Raw genomic sequence first — 20,868 nt, forward strand, 5'->3', positions numbered from 1 at the left:
CATATTTAACGTAGGTACATTACGTAATGACGCCACGTAAAATCTTGCGCTACACGTGCAACACAGCATTCTTAACCTAGCCCACAATGTCTGCTGTGTGGATTGAGCAGTCAACAAGTCGAGCAGTCATTTGAAAGAGTAAGACAATTTCAGCCAGACAACTCAAAGGCGAAATCCATTAAAGCCAAGATAATGGAATTCATTCCCCTTGACAATCAACCATTCTCTGTCGTGGGTGATGTTGGCTTTCGCTGACTGGTCGAGCACCGGTACACACTACCAAGTGCGCTATTTTTCAGATGTTGCCTCTACCGGATTTACACAGTATTAGGGTCACTGCTATTAGCTTTACAACATACATACTATGGAACACCGTTTGGGTCTTGGCGTGTCTAAAAAGATACAGTAGCACTGTCAAAGCTGTACAAAAGTCTGCAAACAAGCAAACACCGGCCACAAACGATGTGTTTACAATACCGCGTTGTAATAAAGCATAATTTGTTCGACCGCAACTTCTGGGATAGCTAGTTTTAGCTTGGTACCTAGCTAGCACTAATACAACCAGCCTGAAAACAATGACCAGTAGAAACTGCAGTCATTTTCATTATTCTTAGCAATGATTTAGGAATCCTTGTGAGTAAGTATTAGCTAGGTTGCCACTTGCTGTTCGCCTATTGAAATTGAACTTCAGTTCATGAAAATAAATGGCTAGCCAGCTACTTAACCCTGTTGCCCAAAGCTAACGTTATAAGCAGCCAGCTAGCTTAATCTGGCTAGTGAGGCTCAATCGAACCGGGTTATGTGTTGTGAAGCTAGCCACAATAAGGATTAGGCACAATAGTGGAATTTGCGGTTTGCCATCAAAGTATAAGAACTCAACATAGATGGGTACGACCACCATTAATAATATAATAACTTTCTTATAAATTAGGGTTATTTTAGATTATATAGTTAGCTAGCTAACTATAGCTACTGAAACAGATTATGTCGTTTTGCTATGTTTTTGGGGAAGAACATTGTTTGCATCCATGAGCTAGCTAGTTTTTTTTTCTGACCAGCAATGTAGGTGCGCAAGACAACTTTACCAGCATCATAGCATACGTATCTATGAATCGTTATGACATATGAAATACGAGTGATAGTGTAATCAATGTGTAATAACTACGTAAAAAATGTATGAACGCATTAAATTATTATGTGACGTGCAGTCATATTCAGGTCCTGATTGGTCAACAAGCTTATTTGACACGTCAAGTAGTGTTATTTGACACGCAAAGACCCAAACGGCGTTCCATAGAAATCCTGGTTGAGAATAAAACAACTGAACAAATGAATAATGAAACAGCACAGCAAGTAAGTGAAAGAAATATGGGGACATATGTAAATGCTAACAAAATAACTTTTTGGTCAGTGTGGTGTGTGTGTGTGTGTGTGTGTGTGTGTGTGTGTGTGTGTGTGTGTAACCTTAATTTAACTAGGCAAGTCAGTTAAGAACAAATTCTTATTTACAATGACGGCCCGGACGACGCTGGACCAATTGTGCACCGCCCTATGGGACTCCCAATCATGGCCGGATGTGATACAGCCTGGATTCGAACCAGGGACTGTAGTGACGCCTATTGCACTGAGATGCAGTGCCTTAAACCGCTGCCTCATTGCGTGTGTGTGTGTTAACTATTTAACTGTAATAGAATGTATAAAAGCCCACTAAAATTGTAAATATCAGTTATCGGTATCTGGGTTTTTTTGTCAAGGAAAATATTGGATATCGGTATCGGTCAAAAATATCATATCGGTGCATCACTAGTTACAGCCTTATTCTAAAATACTTTTTTCCCTCTAAACACAATACCCCATAATGACGAAGCAAAAACACATTTTTGGAAATGTTTGCAAATGTATTAAAAATGAAAAACTGAAATACTTTATTTACATAAGTTTTCAAACCTATTGCTATGAGACTGAAATTGAGCTCATGTGCATCCTCTTTCCATTGATCATCCTTGAGATGTTTCTACAACTTGATTGCTGCCCACATGTGATAAATTAAATTGATTAGACATGATTTGGAAAGGCACACACCTGTCGATATAAGGTCCTACAGTTGACAGTGTATGTCAGAGCAAAAACCAAGGCATGAGGTCGAAGGAATTGTCCATAGAGCTCTGAGACAGGATTGTGTTGAGGCACAGATCTGGGAAAGGGTACCAAAACATTTCTGCAACGTTGAATGTTCCCAAGAACACAGTGACCTCCATCATTCTTAAATGGAAGAAATTTGGAACCACCAATACTCTTCCTACAGCTGACCGCCCGGCCAAACTGAGCAATCGGGGGAGAAGGGCCTTGGTCAGGGAGGTGACCAATGGTCACTCTGACAGAGCTCCAGAGTTCTGTTGTGGAGATGGGAGAACCTTCCAGAAGGAAAACCATCTCTGCAGCACTCCACTGATCAGGCCTTTCTGGTAGAGTTGGAAGCCACTCCTCAGTATAAGGCATATGACAGCCCGCTTGGAGTTTGCCAAAAGGCACCTAAATGACTCAAAGCATGAGAAACAAGATTCTCTGGTCTGATGAAACCAAGATAGAACTTTTTGGCCTGAATGCCAAGCGTCATGTCTGGAGGAAACCTGGCACCATCCCTATGGTGAAGCATGGCAGCAGCAGCATCATGCTGTGGGGATGTTTTTCTGCTGCAGGGACTGGGAGACTGAAAGATGAATGGAACAAAGTACAGGGACATCCTTGATGAAAACCTGCTCCAGAGTGCTCAGGACCTCAGACTGGGGCAAAGGTTCACCTTCCAACAGGAAAACGACCCTAAGCACACAGCCAAGACAACGCAGGAGTGGCTTCGGGACAAGTCTCTGAATGTCCTTGAGTGGCCCAGCCAGAGCCTGGACTTGAACTCCATCGAACATCTCTGGAGAGACCTGAAAATAGCTGTGCAGCTATGCTCCCCATCCAACCTGACAGAGTTTGAGAGGATTTGTAGAGAAGAATGGGTGAAACTCCCCAAATACAGGTGTGCCAAGCTTGTAGCGTCATATCCAAGGAGACTCGAGGCTGTAATCGCTGCCAAAGGTACTTCAACAAAGTACTGAGTAAAGTACTGGGTCTGACTAATATTTCAGTTGTTGTTTTTTTTATACATTTGCTAACATTTCTAAGAACCTGTTTTTGTTTTGTCATTATATGGGTATTATGTGTAGATTGATGAGGGGAAAAAAACGTTTCAATCCATTTTAGAAAAAGGCTGTAATGTAACAAAATGTGGAAAAAGTCAAAGGGCCTGAATACTTTCCAGATGCACAGTACATGGGGCATGTACACTGATTGTATAAAACATTAAGAACAGCTGCTCTTTCAATAACATAGACTGACCAGGTGAATCCAGGTGAAAGCTATTATCCTTCATTGATGTCAGTTATTAAATCCACGTCAATCAGTGCAGATGAAGAGGAGGAGACAGGTTAAAGAAGGATGTTTAAGCCTTGAGACAATTGAGACATGGATTGCATATGTGTGCCATTCAGAAGGTGAATGGGCAAGAAAACAAACGTTAAGAACGTGTTCCTAATGTTTTGTACACTCAGTGTGTATAGAAAGACATCACAGCCAAAAGTATATGGACATCCCTTCAAATTAGTGGATTCGGCTATTTCAGCCAGACCAGTTGTATAACATTGAGCAAACAGCAATGCAATCTCCATAGACAAACATTGGTAGTAGAATGGCCCGTTCTGAAGAGCTCATTGACATTCAAAGTGGCACCATCATAGGATGCCACCTATCCAACTAGTCAGTTCGCATAAAAATCGTCTGTCCTCGGTTGCAACACTCACTACCGAGTTCAAAATTGACTCTGGAAGCAACGTCAGCAGAAGAACTGTTCATCAGAAGCTTCATAAAATGGGTTTCCATGGCCGAGCAGCTGCACACAAGCCTAAGATAACCATGCGCAATGCCAAGCATCAGCTGGAGCTGTAAAGCTCGCTGCCATTGGATTCAGGAGCAGCGTTGTGATGAATCACGCTTCACCATCTGGCAGTCCGACGGAGGAATCTGGGTTTGGCGGATGCCAGGAGAACGCTACCTGCCCCAATGCATAGTGCCAACTAGAAAGTTTGGTGGAGGAGGAATAATGGTCTTGGGCTGATTTCATGGTTTGGGCTAGGCCCTATAGTTCCAATGAAGGGAAATCTTAACGCTACAGCATACAATGACATTCTAGAGAATTCTGTGCTTCCAACTTTGTGGCAACAGTCTGTGGAAGGCCCTTTCCTGTTTCCGCATGACAATGCCCCGTGCACAAAGCGAGGTCCATACAGAAATGTTTGTCGATGTAGAAGAACTTGACTGGCCTGCACAGAGCCCTGACCTCAACCCAATAGAACACCTGGGGGATGAAATGGAACACCGACTGCGAGCCAGGCCTAATCGCCCAACATCAGTGCCCAACCACACTAATGCTCTTGTGGCTGAATGGAAGCAAGTCCCCGCAGCAATGTTCCAACATCTAGTAGAAAGCCTTCCCAGAAGAGCGGAGTCTGTTACAGCAGCATAGGGGAGATCAACTCCATATTAATGCCCATAAAGCAAAGATGTGGGAGCCGTTTTACGGGCGCCTAACCAATTGTGCTATTATGTGGGGTTTTTTCGGTTATTTGTAACTTATTTTGTACATAATGTTTCTGCCATCGTATCTTACGGCAAAAAAAGAGCTTCTGGATATCAGAACAGCAATCACTCACCTCGGATTAGACAAAGCTTTTTTCTTCAACAAGCAGGATGCACTGGATGTACTTCAGACACCCGACAAGGCCAAAATCCCCGTCATTGGCAAGAGAAAGAGACGCAGGCGACGGCGAGTGGGAAATCTGCCCTTATCATCAGTATTACTTACCAACGTACAATCATTGGACTATAAATTAGACGTGGTATGACCACGAATATCCTACCAATGGGACATCAAAAACTGTAATATCTTATGTTTCACCGAATCGTGGCTGAATGACGACATGGATAACATTCAGCTGGCGGGATATACGCTGCACCGGCTAGATAGAACAGCACACTCCGGTAAGACGAGGGGGGGTGGTCTGTGTATATTTGTAAACAACAGCTGGTGCACGAAATCAAAGGAAGTCTCTAGTTTTTGCTCTCCTGAAGTAGAGTATCTCATGATAAGCTGAAGACCACACTATTTGCCAAGAGAGGTTTCATCTATATTTTTCATGGCTGTTCATTTACCACCACAGACGAATGCTGGCACTAAGACCGCACTCAGTCAACTGTATAAGTAAATAAACAAACAGGAAACCATTCACCCAGAGGAGGCACTCCTAGTGGTTGGGGACTTTAACCTGTTTGGGATAGGGGGCAGTATTTTCACGGCCGGATAAAAAACGTACCAGATTTAATCTGGTTACTACTCCTGCCCAGAAACGAGAATATGCATATAAGAATGATTTGGATATATTTGGATAGAAAACACTCTAAAGTTTCTAAAACTGTTTGAATGGTGTCTGTGAGTATAACATAACTCATATGGCAGGCCAAAACCTGAGAAGATTCTATACAGGAAGTGCCCTGTCTGACAATTTGTTCTCCTTCTAGGGCATCTCTATCAAAAATACAGCATCTCTGCTGTAACGTGACATTTTCTAAGGCTTTCATTGGCTCTAGGAAGGCGCCAGAAAGTGGAATGAGAGCTCTCCAGTCTCTGGGCGAAAAACAGCTGGGGTTTTTGTGAGTGGTCCTTCTGAGAACAATGACACTGGAGCGTGCGTGCACAAGACGACTCAATTTTTTTCTTTCAGTGTTTGAACGAATACAACGTCGCCCGGTTGGAATATTATCGCTATTTAATGAGAAAAATAGCATAAAAATGTATTTTAAACAGCGTTTGACATGCTTCGAAGTACGGTAATGGAATATTTTGAAATGTTTTGTTACGAAATGCACCGGCGCGTCACCCTTCGTATAGTGACTTGAACGCACGAACAAAACGGAGGTATTTGGATATAACTATGGATTATTTGGAACCAAAACAACATTAGTTGTTGAAGTAGAAGTCCTGGGAGTGCATTCTGACGAAGAACAGCAAAGGTAATCCAATTTTTCTTATAGTAAATCTGAGTTTGGTGAGGGCCAAACTTGGTGGGTGTCAAATTAGCTAGCCATGATGGCCGGGCTATCTACTCAGAATATTGCAAAATGTGCTTTCACCGAAAAGCTATTTTAAAATCTGACACCGCGATTGCATAAAGGAGTTCTGTATCTATAATTCTTAAAATAATTGTTATGTTTTTGTGAACGTTTATCGTGAGTAATTTAGTAAATTCACCGGAAGTTTGCGGTGGGTATGCTAGTTCTGAACATCACATGCTAATGTAAAAAGCTGGTTTTTGATATAAATATGAACTTGATTGAACAAAACATGCATGTCTTGTATAACAGAATGTCCTAGGAGTGTCATCTGATGAAGATCATCAAAGGTTAGTGCTGCATTTAGCTGTGGTTTTGGTTTTTGTGACATATATGCTTGCTTTGAAAATGGCTGTGTGATTATTTTTGGGTACTCTCCTGACATAATCTAATGTTTTGCTTTCGTTGTAAAGCCTTTTTGAAATCAGACAATGTTGTTAGATAAAGGAGAGTCTTGTCTTTAAAATGATGTCAAATAGTCATATGTTTGAAAAATTGAAGTTTTTGCATTTTTGAGGTATTTGTAATTCGCGCCACGCTATACCATAGGATATTGGTGAGGCGTTCCGTTAGCGGAACGTCTGTCCCTAACATTAATGCAGGGAAACTTAAATCAGTTTTACCTAATTTCTATCAGCATGTTAAATGTGCAACCAGAGGGAAAACAATTCTAGATCACCTTTACTCCACACACAGAGACGTGTACAAAGCTCTCCCTCACCCTCCATTTGCCAAATCTGACCATAATTCTATCCTCCTGATTCCTGCTTACAAGCTAAAACTAAATCAGGAAGCACCAGTGACTATACAAAAGTGGTCAGATGAAGCAGATGCTACACTACAGGACTGTTTTGCTAACACAATCTGGAATATGTTCTGGGATTCTTCCGATGGCATTGAGGAGTACACCACATCAGTCACTGGCTTTATCAATAAGTGCATTGAGGGCGTCGTCCCCACAGTGACTGTACGTACATACCCCAACCAGAAGCCATGGATTACAGGCAACATTTGCACTGAGCTAAAGGTTAGAGCTGCCGCCTTCAAGGTGCGGGACCCGGAAGCTTACAAGAAATCCTGCTATGCCCTCCGACGAACCATCAAACAGGCAAAGTGCCAATACTGGACTAAGATTGAATCGTACTACACCAGCTCCAACGCTCGTCAGATGTGGCAGGGCCTGCAAACTATTACAGACTACAAAAAGAAGCACAGCCACAAGCTGCCCAGTGACACGAGCCTGCCAGATGGGATAAATCACTTCTATGCTCGTTTCGAGGCAAGCAACACTGAGTCATGTACGAGATCATCAGCTGTTCGGACGACTGTGCGATCATGCTCTCCGTAGCCAAAGTGAGTAAGACCTTTAAACAGGTCAACATTCACAAGGCCGCTGGGCCAGACGGATTACCAGGACGTGTGTTCCGGGCATGTGCTGACCAACTGGCAGGTGTCTTCACTGACATTTTCAACATGTTCCTGATTGAGTCCCTATGCCCAAGAACACTAAGGTAACCTGCCTAAATGACTACAGACCCGTAGCACACACGTCCGTAGCCATGAAGTGCTTTGAAAGGCTGGTCATGGCTCACATTAACACCATTATCCCAGAAACCCTAGACCCACTCCAATTTGCATACCACTCAAACAGATCCACAGATGATGCAATCTCTATTGCACTCCACACTGCCCTTTCCCACCTGGACAAAAGGAACACGTACGTGAGAATGCTATTCATTGACTACAGCTCAGTGTTCAACACCAGAGTGCCCTCAAAGCTCATCAATAAGCGAAGGATCCTGGGACTAAACACCTCCCTCTGCAACTAGACCCTGGACTTCCTGACGGGCTACCCCCAGGTGGTGAGGGTAGGTTTGCCACACATCTGCCACGCTGATCCTCAGGGGTGCTTGCTCAGTCCCCTCCTGTACTCCCTGTTCACCCACGACTGCATGGCCAGGCACGATTCTAACACCATCATTAAGTTTTCAGAGGACACAGTGGTAGGCCTGATCACCGACAACGACGAGACAGCTTATAGCGAGGAGGTCAGAGACCTGGCCGGGTGGTGCCAGAATAACAACCTCTCCCTCAACGTAATCAAGACAAAGGAGATGATTGTGGACTACAGGAAAAGGAGGACTGAGCACACCCCCATTCTCATCGACGGGGCTGTAGTGGAGCAGGTTGAAAACTTCAAGTTCCTTGGTGTCCACATCACCAACAAACTAGAATGGTCCAAACACACCAAGACAGTCATGAAGAGGGCACAACAAAACCTATTCCCCCTCAGGAGACTGAAAAGATTTGGTATGGGTCCTCAGATCCTCAAAACGTTCTACAGATGCAACATCGAGAGCATCCTGACTGGTTGCATCACTCCCTGGTACAGCAACTGCTCGGCCTCCGACCGCAGGGCACTACAGAGGGTAGTGTGTACGGCCCAGTACATCACTGGGGCTAAGCTGCCTGCCATTCAGGACCTCTACACCAGGCGGTGTCAGAGGAAGGCCCTAAAAATTGTCAAAGACTGCTACCGCATGGCAAGGGGTACCAAGTCTAGGACCAAAAGCTTCTCAACAGCTTTTACCCCCAAGCCATAAGACTACTGAACAGTTAATCAAATGGCTACCCGGAGTATTTGCATTGTGTCCCTCTTTTATGCTGCTGCTACTCTTATGCTGCTGCTACTATTTGCATTGTGTCCCGCCATCTCCCATCCGCCAACCCCTCTTTTACGCTGCTGCTACTCTCTGTTTATCGTCTATGCATAGTCACTTTAACTATACCTACATGTACATATTACTTAAATTAACCCGACTAACCGGTGCCCCCGCACATTGACTCTGTACCCGTACCACCTGTATATAGCCTCGCTACTGTTATTTTCACTGTCATTTTACATTTTTTTTTATTTCTATACTTATCTATTGTTTACCTAATACATATTTTTTACTTAAAAATTGCACTGTCGGTTAGGGCTTGTAAGTAAGCATTTCACTGTAAGGTCTACACCTGTTGTATTCGGCGCACGTGACAAATAAACTTTGATTTTATTTTATTTCATAATTTTGTATTTTAGATGGGTCTGATTGCAATGTGTGACTTAGAGATATTCCATTGCGATGCCTTTACATTAAAACTTATAAGTAGCAATACATATTCTGTCTTTCGGATGGGACGTTAAACGGGTGTCCTGACTCTCTGAGGTCAATAAAGATCCCATGGCACTTATCGTAAGAGTAGAGGTGTTAACCCTGGTGTTCTGGCTAAATTCCCATTCTGGCCCTCATACCATCACGGCCACCTAATCATCCCCAGCTTACAATTGGCTCATTCATTCCCCTCCTCTCCCCTGAAACTATTCCCCAGGTTGTTGCTGTAAATGAGAACGTGTTCTCAGTCAACTTACCTGGTAAAAGAAAGGTAAAATAAAAAAATAAAAAATATGCAATGTTGTAGTGCGCAACCATTAAAAATACAATACAAACTTATTGTGCATGTTACAGCACACAACAGAAATGTTTTCTGCTTTACTGAGACAAGCACAGGGTTAAGCTACAGTGCAGCGCCCCTGGATGAAGAGCATGTTAAAGGCTTTGCTCAAGGGCCCAACAGTAAGGGAATGTCTTCAGGATGTGAACCTAGTAGCCCTCCAGTTGCCACACCAATTCCTGCCTTTTTTCCAGAGTCCGTCCTGGGATTCAAACCAGCCCCCTTTCGGTTACAGGTCCAACTCCTTAGCCGCTGGGCTACATACAGCCCGTAACCCTTCACTTGAGTATACGTAGATCATTCATAACACTATTCATGACACCATTCATGACATGAGTGTTGCAGTTTCATCCATAACAACTTTAATTCATAACAACTGGTGCTCTGAAGATCTAGGATGGATACTTATGGACGGGATTACAATGGGCAATGGATAGCATCACTGGACATTTATGGAAATTATTTTTGAAGGAAATTGGTCAAAAATGTGGTCTTCAGTTCTATGTAGAATATTTGGCTATTGGTTAATTCGTCATACCTCCCTGATAGCTAGAATAATTTTTTTATTTTGACAAAATAACTATAATATTAAAGACAGATGAAACCAAATGCATGGTGAAAGGTAAAATCTTAATTTTGCAATTTGATATTGAGACTGTTTGGTGGAGATGAAGATGAAGAATACAGCTTATTGTCCAAAATAGAGACAGATTCAAGGCCATTTTTTTTTGCGTTCTGTATTCTGGGCAGTTTCAAAATGCCAGGCAACAGAAATAAATAAAAATGGCCGGAAATGAAAACGTCACATTCTCGGCTGTCAAAAGTGCAATTCATCACAGAAGAAGAGCTGAGAACATAGCGGCTCCAGTACAGTACAACAGACTGCCTGTACTCATATACCTCATACTGTACTGTACACTGTAGACAAGACCAACATAACGTCTTATTCCTTACACTGTACTGTACATTGTAAACAAGAACACTGTACTGTCCTATACTGTACACTGACTGAACACAAAACACTGTACGGCTGTCCTATACCTTAAACCGCAGGATTGGTGACAGGGAATGCTTCCTTTCTTCCTCCTTTCCTTGGAGTAATCGTTGATCTAACGTGACTGGATTGGTGAAAACAAAGGTTCCACTATTTACCTTTCATCATCTAGACAGATCCCTGATCCATGTCCGATCAGTGATTACTTCAAAAAGGGTTAGGGTTAGGGAAGAAGGAAGGATGCATTAAAGCAGTGGCCAAGATTTCACTTTCCCCTGCCTTTATCCAACCCCTCCCCATCCCTCCTTCTCTGATCTTTGTATCCTACTAAATCAAATTGAGCTTCAACTGCTTTCAATTGAAAATCCAGGTGACAACAACAGCTGTGGATGCCACTTCAGGCGACTTACTTAGCACCCTGCCCTAAAATACAGTATAATATAGGGGAAACATAATATTCCATTCTAGATTATAACAAGATTGGCTCTGCTCTGTATCAGCTGTTATCAGGACTGTTTGAAGGGGGTACTCCATTGCTAAATAAACAGTGGGTGTTTATCGACATTGGCCAGGTTTTTCTGTCAAATGACTTTTCTACAGTTGCTGCTACACATGGAGGCTCTTCTCTTTGGCTCTAATTAAATGTAGAAAATAAAATAATTTTAATGAGAGCCAAGGGACCGGGGATAAACGGATAGATTATCTTTAGAAAGAGCAGAACTAGCTCATTAAGTTGAGTTCTATCTCTGTGCACTGTGCTCTGGTAATTACTACATATAATGGCTTGGAATGTCTGCTAGTGCACTTGCTCCATCTACTGGTAATGTGTGTCTGAGTGTGTGTGTGTGTGAGTGTGTGTCTGAGTGTGTGTGTCTGAGTGTGTGTGTCTGAGTGTGTGTGTCTGAGTGTTTGTGTGTGTGTGTGTGTGTGTATGTGTGTGCGGGTGTGTGATCGTGCGCGTGCATTTGTGCAGACACACCTGTGTATGTGTGTTTGTGTGTGTGCACCTGTTTTGCCTCCTCCCCCAGGCTGTCCCACATGGAGGCCACTAGCTTGGACACATCCCCGAACGTGGCGTTGGGGTTTGAGCCCTTGATGGCCGCCTGGGTGTCCCTGAAGAAGAGGGCGTAGGCCGACACGGGCTTCGACGGCTCGTTGGGGTCCTTTTTCTTCTTCTTCTTCTGCGGTTTGGGCTTGGGCTTCATCATCTCCGATGATGGCCGCTTCTCCCCTATCTGGAAGGGAGAGAAAAAAGGAGTGATGGAGGGAAAGAAGGAGAGGAGGAAGGAAAGAGGGAGAAAGGGAGAGGGAGGATTGTAAGCAACAATGGACATAACATTTTCCCAACAAATAAGGATCTCAATGAATTTGGTTGTTGGTTCCACCTATTGTAATTCTATGGTTAGTCTGTGGAAACTCAATTTCTGTTGTTGTTGTCTATGTAGAAAGGGGGGTGCTGTAAATGTGAAAGGTCAACACTACTGAAAGAAACTGAACTATAGAACCGATGTCCTCACAATGGTATCACCATCGAGACAGTGGAGAGACAGGTAAGATCACCTCTTGTAGGTAAAACCCTCGACAAGGAAAGAGAGCAACACTGTTTTATTATTGACAAATACGACATGGATGGAACAGGACTACTCAATTTCCTCCACAAACAAAACCACATAACGAGCGGACGAGAAAAGGAGGGTTCTGAGAAAAGCAACAGCCCCTTCTTCTGAGAAGAGAAAGAAAACAAATCAATTTGGCTGAGGATGAGGGAGAATGGAGTCTGACAGAAAACTGACACTGGTACGGAGCACATTTTAGGACACACTCACCCTCAGCCCAGTATCTCTACCTCCCAAAAGTATGGTGAACATTTTAGGACACCCTCTGAGGGAGAGAAACTTGGCAGAGTACCCGTGGTCTGGAGGAGGACACTAGGCAGTACCTTATCACAATGAAATGTTGTTTTATACTACTCATTCGCTCTACATGCTATTTTATACTCGACTTTGTGTGTGTGTGTGTGTTTGTTGCTTTTAATGTATTTAATATTTGGGAGAAGAGAGAAGATGAGCAAGGTAATTGAAAGTTTGGGATGATTAGGTGGCTATGATAGTATGTGGGCCAGATTGAGAATTTAATCAATAAAATATATTCCCGGGATGAGATTACCTAAAGGATTTGAGTAGACAAATTCCAAACTGCAGCTCTAAATAGTAATTTGTTGGATAAATAAAAGCACATCACAATCTATTTCAAGGACTATGTGCTGGGTTATTTAAGAATGATGATAAATGGCCATCATACTATATTTTCCACAGTAAAGTACAGCTTTTGTGCATATATTTGACATCGACGTGAATCAAATGCATATGAATACATCTGTCATTTGGCTCATAAAGCTTGGAAGAAGTCAAATCCAGGTCAACGTAGCCTCGGTGTGATTGTTTATGGAAATTGCATTCCTCCTGAAGTGAGTAGAGCCCATCAACCATTTGAGGAGAGGGAAGCAATTCAAACATTTAGTGGAAAGAGGCTGTAGCTAATGGAGGATGGAAGGGAGAAGTGACTGTGACTTGATGTGCCATTAAGATCACCGCAACCTGAGTCCTGGGGAACATAAAGAAAAATAATCACATTTGATAGCCTACATAATGACTGAATATATAATGATCAACTACAGTAGATGATTGAAAGACGGAATGAGGTCTCCCGAGTGGCGCAGCAGTCTAAGCCACTGCATCGCAGTGCTAGAGGTGTCACTACAGACCTGGGTTGTATCATAACCGGAAGTGGTCAGGATTTCCATAGGGCAGTGCACAATTGGCCATGTGTTGTCCGGGTTTGGCCGGGGAGGCTTTACTTGGCTCATCACACTCTAGTGACTCCTTGTGGTGGGCCGGGCGCTTGCAGGCTGACTCCGGTCGTCAGGTGAACAGTGTTTCCTCCGACACATTGGTGCGGCTGGCTTCCAGGTTAAGCTGGCGGATGTTAAGAAGTGCGGTTTGTTGGGTCATATTTCGGAGGACGTATGACTCGACCTTTGCCTACTGAGCCCATTGGGGAATTGCAGTGATGAGAAAAGATTGAAATTGGGGAGAAAAGGGGGATAAAAAACAAAGATGGAATGAAAGATGCATGCATTCAGAATGTCCCATGACTCAAGTGGGACCATTTTCAGGGCTTTTTTTCAGGTGGCATGGTCACCGTCACATGATTAGTCTATACAATCCATTTATCTCCAAATGCCATTTTAATGTTAGATTTGACTAAATAAAAGTACTTAGAAAATGCTCCGTAAAAAAAAAAACATTAATCCATACTGCTCTCATTTTAACAGGCAATCAGGGACACAAACCATGTGAAAGAATTCTGAATGATCACTTGACTAGCAACTATGAAACGGCAACTCCATGATGTTTAAAAGCATTCCCATTTCATACAATCATCATGCATACTAATCATGGGATTAAGAGCTGGGGTTGTCTTGCTTTTAACTTTGCTTTCTAAACAGAAATGATTGCCTTTGAAATGTCATTGTTTAAGAAAACATTTGAAGCTGAAACAACATCTTCCAAACAGCATGAAATTAGCTCATCAGAATCGGAGGCTCCCGAATGTTTGGGTATAAGAAAAGGGGTCACTTGAATATAACTTTAGATGTGGAGAAGATTCCCCTATTCAAAGTGAAAATGCACCCATGCCTTCTCTCTCTCTCTCTCTCGACTGGTTTGGATATTTTTTAATTTTTTATCTATGAGTGTGTGGTTTCATAAAAAAAACAATCATCTCCCACGTTTATGCAATGAGGCAAAAAAAAGCGTTTGAAATGACATCTGTTCCCCTCTGCCTTTGATGTGAAGGGTGAATAAATTGGAGGAGAGCTAATGGAATGACAAACTGAAAAGCAAAATAATCTCCAGGAAAAATCATTTATATTTATAAATTGAAAGTGCGGCAAAACAAGCGAACTGCTAGAGAAAAAAAGGAAATTCTCTCATTTTCCCTCTGTATTCAGAATGATAGTTGGCTACACTAGATAGACAAGACATTACACTTCAATGGAACATTGACTGAGATGGAATAGAATACTGATGAATTGGGATGGATGAGTAGCATTTGTTAAACTGGGTAGTCTATACATTCAAGTGTCAGTACAGTAAAAGATGCTTACTGAAGGCATAAAGCAAGATGGTCTTTCAAATTAACTGAACTTGAAGATATATCCAGTCTTGTTTACAGATCTAAATATCTAAATAGCCACTCTCCAACCACTACACCACACGGTCACCAATTGCTTATTGCACTTTACTATAAACATATAACAAAATGGTACATAGGCAGTAAATAGATTCAGTTTGCAAGTCAAGGACTGGATTTGAAAGTGTCAGGCCTAGGCCCATACAATCAGCATGGCTGTTGTCAGAAATTTCAAGAGGGAGAGAGGAGAAGAGGGAGAGGGGGGTTGCTGTAATTCTGAATGGACAGCACTGCACAGAGAAGATGAGATTAGATTTGACAGCCTGATACCTGCATCACTATCAAAACAGGAGAGAGAGGGGTAAGAGAGAGGGGGAGGGAGAGAGAGAGAGAGACAGATAGATAGAGCAAGTGAGAGAGAGATGGGGAAGAAGGGAGGGGTTGTTTAATCAGAGGCTCCAGCACATACCTATATTTACACATAAAATGAAAAGCAAAATGAAACCCAAAAGGGTAAGGTTATCCCTATAACATTTCCCAAGTGCTGCGTATCGATTTCAAATAGGTTGGAATGTATACACGCCACGGGCAGCGTATAGAGCTGACGAATAAGATCTATTGCTTTTTGGAGTGAGTGGAGTCAGTGAGGTACTTGATGCAAGTGGGAGCTATACGATGCAGCCAGCAAGACTGGTTGAGAGGTACAAGCATAACTCAGCAAGTTAAATACAAATCCTCGAACATCAACTAAAGATTGGGGAGGGGAGGGGAAAACTAAAATCTGTGACCTGTTCTAGCAAGAAAAGTTAGAGCAGTAACCAAAGCCTTCAACTCTGTGGAAAATAGACCCTTCCAACAGCACACTCCATAAGAGGAGTGCTTAATGCAGCTGTTGACCAAGCCTTTGTTGGTCCATAAATAGCCAAATGGGCATTGCTTTACTGTGGTGACAGATCGCAATGTGTTTAAATTTACAGAGGAACATACACATCAAATCCGGATGCTCCCAAGGTGCGTTCTACAACTCTACATTATCTAGTTATTGCTGGTTATAGATAAGGTCCAGAGTTTTTCCTAGTCAAGTCACATGGTCACAAGGAAAACCTCCCAGCCCTACCTAAACCAACAAGAGACTGACGTTTATGTTTAAAATATAAACCACACACATCTGGAAACCGTTTGAACTCTTGTCATACTGTCAATCTGTAAGTAATAAGTCTGACTGAACGTCATAACCCAGGCATATGTCCATAGAACCACACAAATCAAATGGAAATACTGTTCAGCCCACACAATTATGAAGAGGAAGTGTAAATGCACATGTTATGGTATTGGCTCAGGAAATTGCAACCAAGGCAGACATCCAGCAATTGAAAACCTCAGAACTCTTGATGATTTATGGAAAAACATTTACATTGTTTTTCCTCAAACATACAGTATACAGACTTAACTTGCACACCGGACATAACATCGACCAATAACCTCCCATGAAGATGATAATTGAACAGCTAAAAATGAACCAAATCATTATGAGTGATCCTGTGTGGCTCAGTTGGTAAGATCATAGCACTAGCAATGTGAACGTTGTGGGTTAAATTCCCAATGGGGCCACTAATATGAAAATATATGCTGTCAATATAAGTCGCTATGGATAAAAGCATCTTCTAAATGGCATGCATATTATTATATTATGCACAATGGCACTACTGTCAATATTAAGGAGATATATAACCCGTTTCAGGAAGCTAGGCGTATGTCGCACGTCACTACTTCACAGGAGAGGCATTTGAACGTCTAAAAAAAACGAAATGCATTTTTGGGCAGAAATGCCTTCTGGAACATGTGAACTTTCATGTGCCGTAATAACAAAAGTGTATTCCATCTGCAAATACAAATAAAATGTGTAAATTACGAGCCTAGTTGGATTAGCCACAGAAATAGCCAGGAACCTTTCTGCTAGCCATGATTGTCTGAGATAATGGATAGTCTGGACATGAGTTTGGATTGGTCTACCATGTAGCGTGCTTCTGTCTATAACTTGAGCTGCTCAGTATGTGTTCATAGTCCTTTCTACCGAAGGGTTTTTGAAAGATATGTTAGCCATCGAGAACTACAAAAGTTTGCTACTTTTCTCAACAGCATTGATACCCTGAATTTAGCAGGCGCTATCGACACATTTGTTGGAATGAGTTGTGATGGGCTACTTTCTGCACACGCCACGGTCAGTGTGAGCCGGAGTGACCTGACACAATGCTGGCCAAACATGTAGCTACAAACAAAACAGAGTTAAATGGTTCCAGTCTGCCGTGAAGCGTTCATCCATGTACACGGGTAAGAGTCTAGCTACATTTTCAGATATTATACATGTCTAATTTTATCAGAAAGTCATTTTCATTGCAAGTTAAAGTGCACTTTTAGCTAGCAAGCGAACGTTAGCTTGCTGGCTCGCTAGCTAACATTACATGTATTATATGTGAAGTAATATTATTCTAATCAGAAATCAATTTGCCAGGATATCTGCTAGTTATAGCCTAATGTTAGCCAGATAACATTGAACCTAGTTGGTTAGCTTTAGCAACCGGCAGATTCATGCTGCAGCTATGACAATGTTTGTATTGGTAGTAGTATGAGTTGGGATTATCCTGGTTCATTGTTTAGCTAGCTAGCTACACACTTCACCAGATGATTACATGACATATCAAGTTACCCAGTTGTGTCTGGGGTTGGTTATAGCATTTCTTGTGTGTCTTGGTAAGCGTCATCTAAGAATTATAAATATTTATAAAATCTTTTTATATGGAGACTTTCTGGTTTTGATATTGCTACTATGAAATTAACCATTTCACTGTACCGTTTACACATTCTGTATCCTGTGGATGTGACAAATAAACTTTGATTTATTGTATATAGTGTGTGTTTACCAGAGACGGTAATGTGAATAACAACATGACCTGCACCAAAGATTAGGATATAGGCCAAGGACTAGATAAAGTGTATTTTTATCTGGAGTTTTTCCATATTGTAGGCTACTACTTGTCACTCTTAGTCTTAAAATCTTTGGTTGTTTACTACACTACTCATTCTGTTTAGCACATGGCCTCACATATGAATCCTTAAAGACATGGGTGGGGCTAAGACTTAAGAGGGTGTGTGCAGACAAAGAAGAGCTCTCCAGTAGGTGGACCAAACATTCAAGGGCCATTTTCTCAAAAGTGGGGTTACAAGTTTATCAACTTTCAAACCAGAATTACTTTCCCATTATTCCTCAACTGCAGTGTATGACATACTGTTTTCTAGCTCTGAGTCTCCACTTGTATCCACTGTAAAAAAAAACACGATTTCAAATTTTGCTACATAGGACCGAATCCAGGTGGTGGGTCTCATATTTCTAATGCCTCACCCAGAGGTGGACCTAACTAATCAGCACAAATTGCTAAAGTTGAGGACTCGTATTTGGTAATGTGGCGAAAACAGTCCTAAGTGAAAACTAATTACATTAACACTTCGCTAACGAGATGTTGGAGAGGCCCCTGCAGGTTGACCCTTTATAAAGAGTGGCAAAGCATCTGCCACACACTTCCTGGCTTCGCTAGCGTTCTAATTGGCCCCAGTGGGTTGCTGTAGACGCAACCGTGCAGTTTAAAGGGGGTGGGGGAAATAATTCTTGTTTTCAACTCAAAATGGTATTCAGTGCCCCCAAAAATAAAAATAACCTGAGTATTGGATAATATTTATCTTTTCTTTGTTTTATCTGACATGGTCCTCTGAACGGGGCTTTGCAGACTGAGTGGCAATACAAGAAGAGGAAAACAATTAGTCAAACACGAATGGTCTACCACGGCTGGGTTATTTCCATAGCAACAGCCTGAGGGAACAATTCAAACCCTTTATTGGCCGTTTGCTATGTTTCTCTGTAAACATCAGACCAGCAGGAGAGATGGCCGGCAACGGAAAGTCAGGCAACAGAGTCATCACAGGACCCCAACCTGTTCATATCAATCAACCCTTACAAAAAAAGATTGCCGTAAAAGTACAGTGACTGCAGTCGACTGTGGTATTATGGATGCAGTAATTGCAGAATAACTGCAGTTATACTACACTGTAACTGCAGTTATACTGCACTCTAACTGCAGTTATACTCATAGGGGAACTTTTATGTTCTATTGGAGAGAAAAAAGGAAAGTACTCCGTAGAGCATTCTACTGCATTTTGAGATGACATATCCGGAGAGTGCCTTACCACTTTAAAGGCACAATATGTAATTTCAACAGGCTAACCCTGCCACTTTGCTGAATGGGGATGGGTAACTACACTTACAGTACATACAGTGAATTCAGAAAGTATTCAGATCCCTTGACATTTCCCACATTTTGTTACATTACAGCCTTATTCTAAAACTGCTTAAATTAGATTTTTTTCTCATCAATCTACACACAATACCCCATAATGACAAAGCTAAAACATAATTTTTGAAATATTTGCAACTGTATTAAAAGAAATACTGTATTTACATAAGTATTCAGACCCTTTGCTATGAGCAGACCTTTCGAAATTGAGCTGAGGTGCATCCTGTTTCCATTGATCATCCTTGAGATGTTTCTACAACTTGATTGGAGTCCACCTGTGGTAAATTAATTGATTGGACATGATTTGGAAAGGCACACACCTGTCTATATAAAGTCCAACAGTTGACAGTGCATATCAGAGCAAAAACCAAGCCATGAGGTCGAAGAAGGTGTGTGCCTTTCCAAAGGTCCGTTAGAGCTCCGAGACAGGATTGTGTCGAAGCACTGACTCTTCCAAGAGCTGGCTGCCCGGCCAAACTGAGCAATCGGGGGAGAAGGGCCTTGGCCAGGGAGGTGACCAAGAACCCAATGGTCACTCTGACAGAGCTCCAAAGTTCCTCTGTGGAGATGGGAGAACCTTCCAGAAGGACAACCATCTCTGCAGCATGCCAGCAATCAGGCCTTTATCGTAGAGTGGCCAGACGGAAGCCACTCCTCAGTAAAACACACATGACAGCCTGCTTGGAGTTTTCCAAAAGGCACCTAAAGGACTATCTGACCATGAAAAACAACATTTTTTGGTCTGATGAAACCAAGATTGAACTATTTGGCCTGAATGCCAAGCGTCATATCTGGAGTAAACCTGGCACCATCCCTACGGTGAAGCATGGTGGTGGCAGCATCATGCTGTGGGGATGTTTTTCAGCAACAGCGACTGGGAGACTAGTCACGATCGAGGGGAAGATGAACTGAGCAAAGTACAGAAAGATCCTTGATGAAAACCTTTTCCAGAGCACTCAGGACCTCAGACTGGGGCAAAGGTTCACCTTCCAACGACCCTTAACACACAGCCAAGACAAGGCAGGAGTGGCTTCGGGACAAGTCTCTGAATGCCCTTGAGTGGCCCAGCAAGACCCTGGTCGAACATCTCTGGAGGGACCTGAAAATAGCTGTGCAGCGACGCTCCCCATCCAACCTGACAGAGCTTGAGAGGATCTGCAGAGAACAATGGGGGAAAGTCCCCAAATACAGGTGTGCCAAGCTTGTAGCGTCATACCCAAGAAGACTCAAGGCATAAATCGCTGCCAAAGATGCTTCAACAAAGTACTGTGTAAATGGTCTGAATACTTAAGTAAATGTGATATTTCATTTTTTTCATTTTTAATACATTTGCAAAAATGTCTAAAAAACAGTTTTTGCTTCATCATTATGGGGTATTATTGTGTGTAGATAGATTTGTATACATTTTTTAATAAGACTGTAAAAATAAAAGACTGAAAAAGTCAAGGGGTCTGAATACTTTCTGAATGCACTGTACTGTAACTAGCCCTCATTTAAAATGTAACTACTTTTAAATTGATAGACAATATATGTAAAGACTGAAGTTATGCATTGTGGTTTAGAAAGACTCAGGAGGTAATCAGGAGGTCCTTAGAAATCAGCAATAGTTTCCCTACTAAACAAGGCTTG

The 20,868-nt window shown here is 42.2% G+C and overlaps 1 protein-coding gene across 1 annotated transcript in view; it reads right to left on the reverse strand.

Moving 5' to 3' along the window:
- LOC115168925 (TOX high mobility group box family member 2) overlaps nucleotides 1–20,868 on the reverse strand; it is a 129,939-nt gene that overhangs the window by 12,406 nt on the left and 96,665 nt on the right. Inside the window, exon 5 of the mRNA XM_029724448.1 lies at nucleotides 11,707–11,934. Coding sequence (XP_029580308.1) covers nucleotides 11,707–11,934 — 228 coding nt within the window. The remainder of the gene's footprint in view (nucleotides 1–11,706; nucleotides 11,935–20,868) is intronic.

Source organism: Salmo trutta, chromosome 30 (assembly GCF_901001165.1).
Source record: "Salmo trutta chromosome 30, fSalTru1.1, whole genome shotgun sequence".
NCBI lineage: Eukaryota > Metazoa > Chordata > Actinopteri > Salmoniformes > Salmonidae > Salmo > Salmo trutta.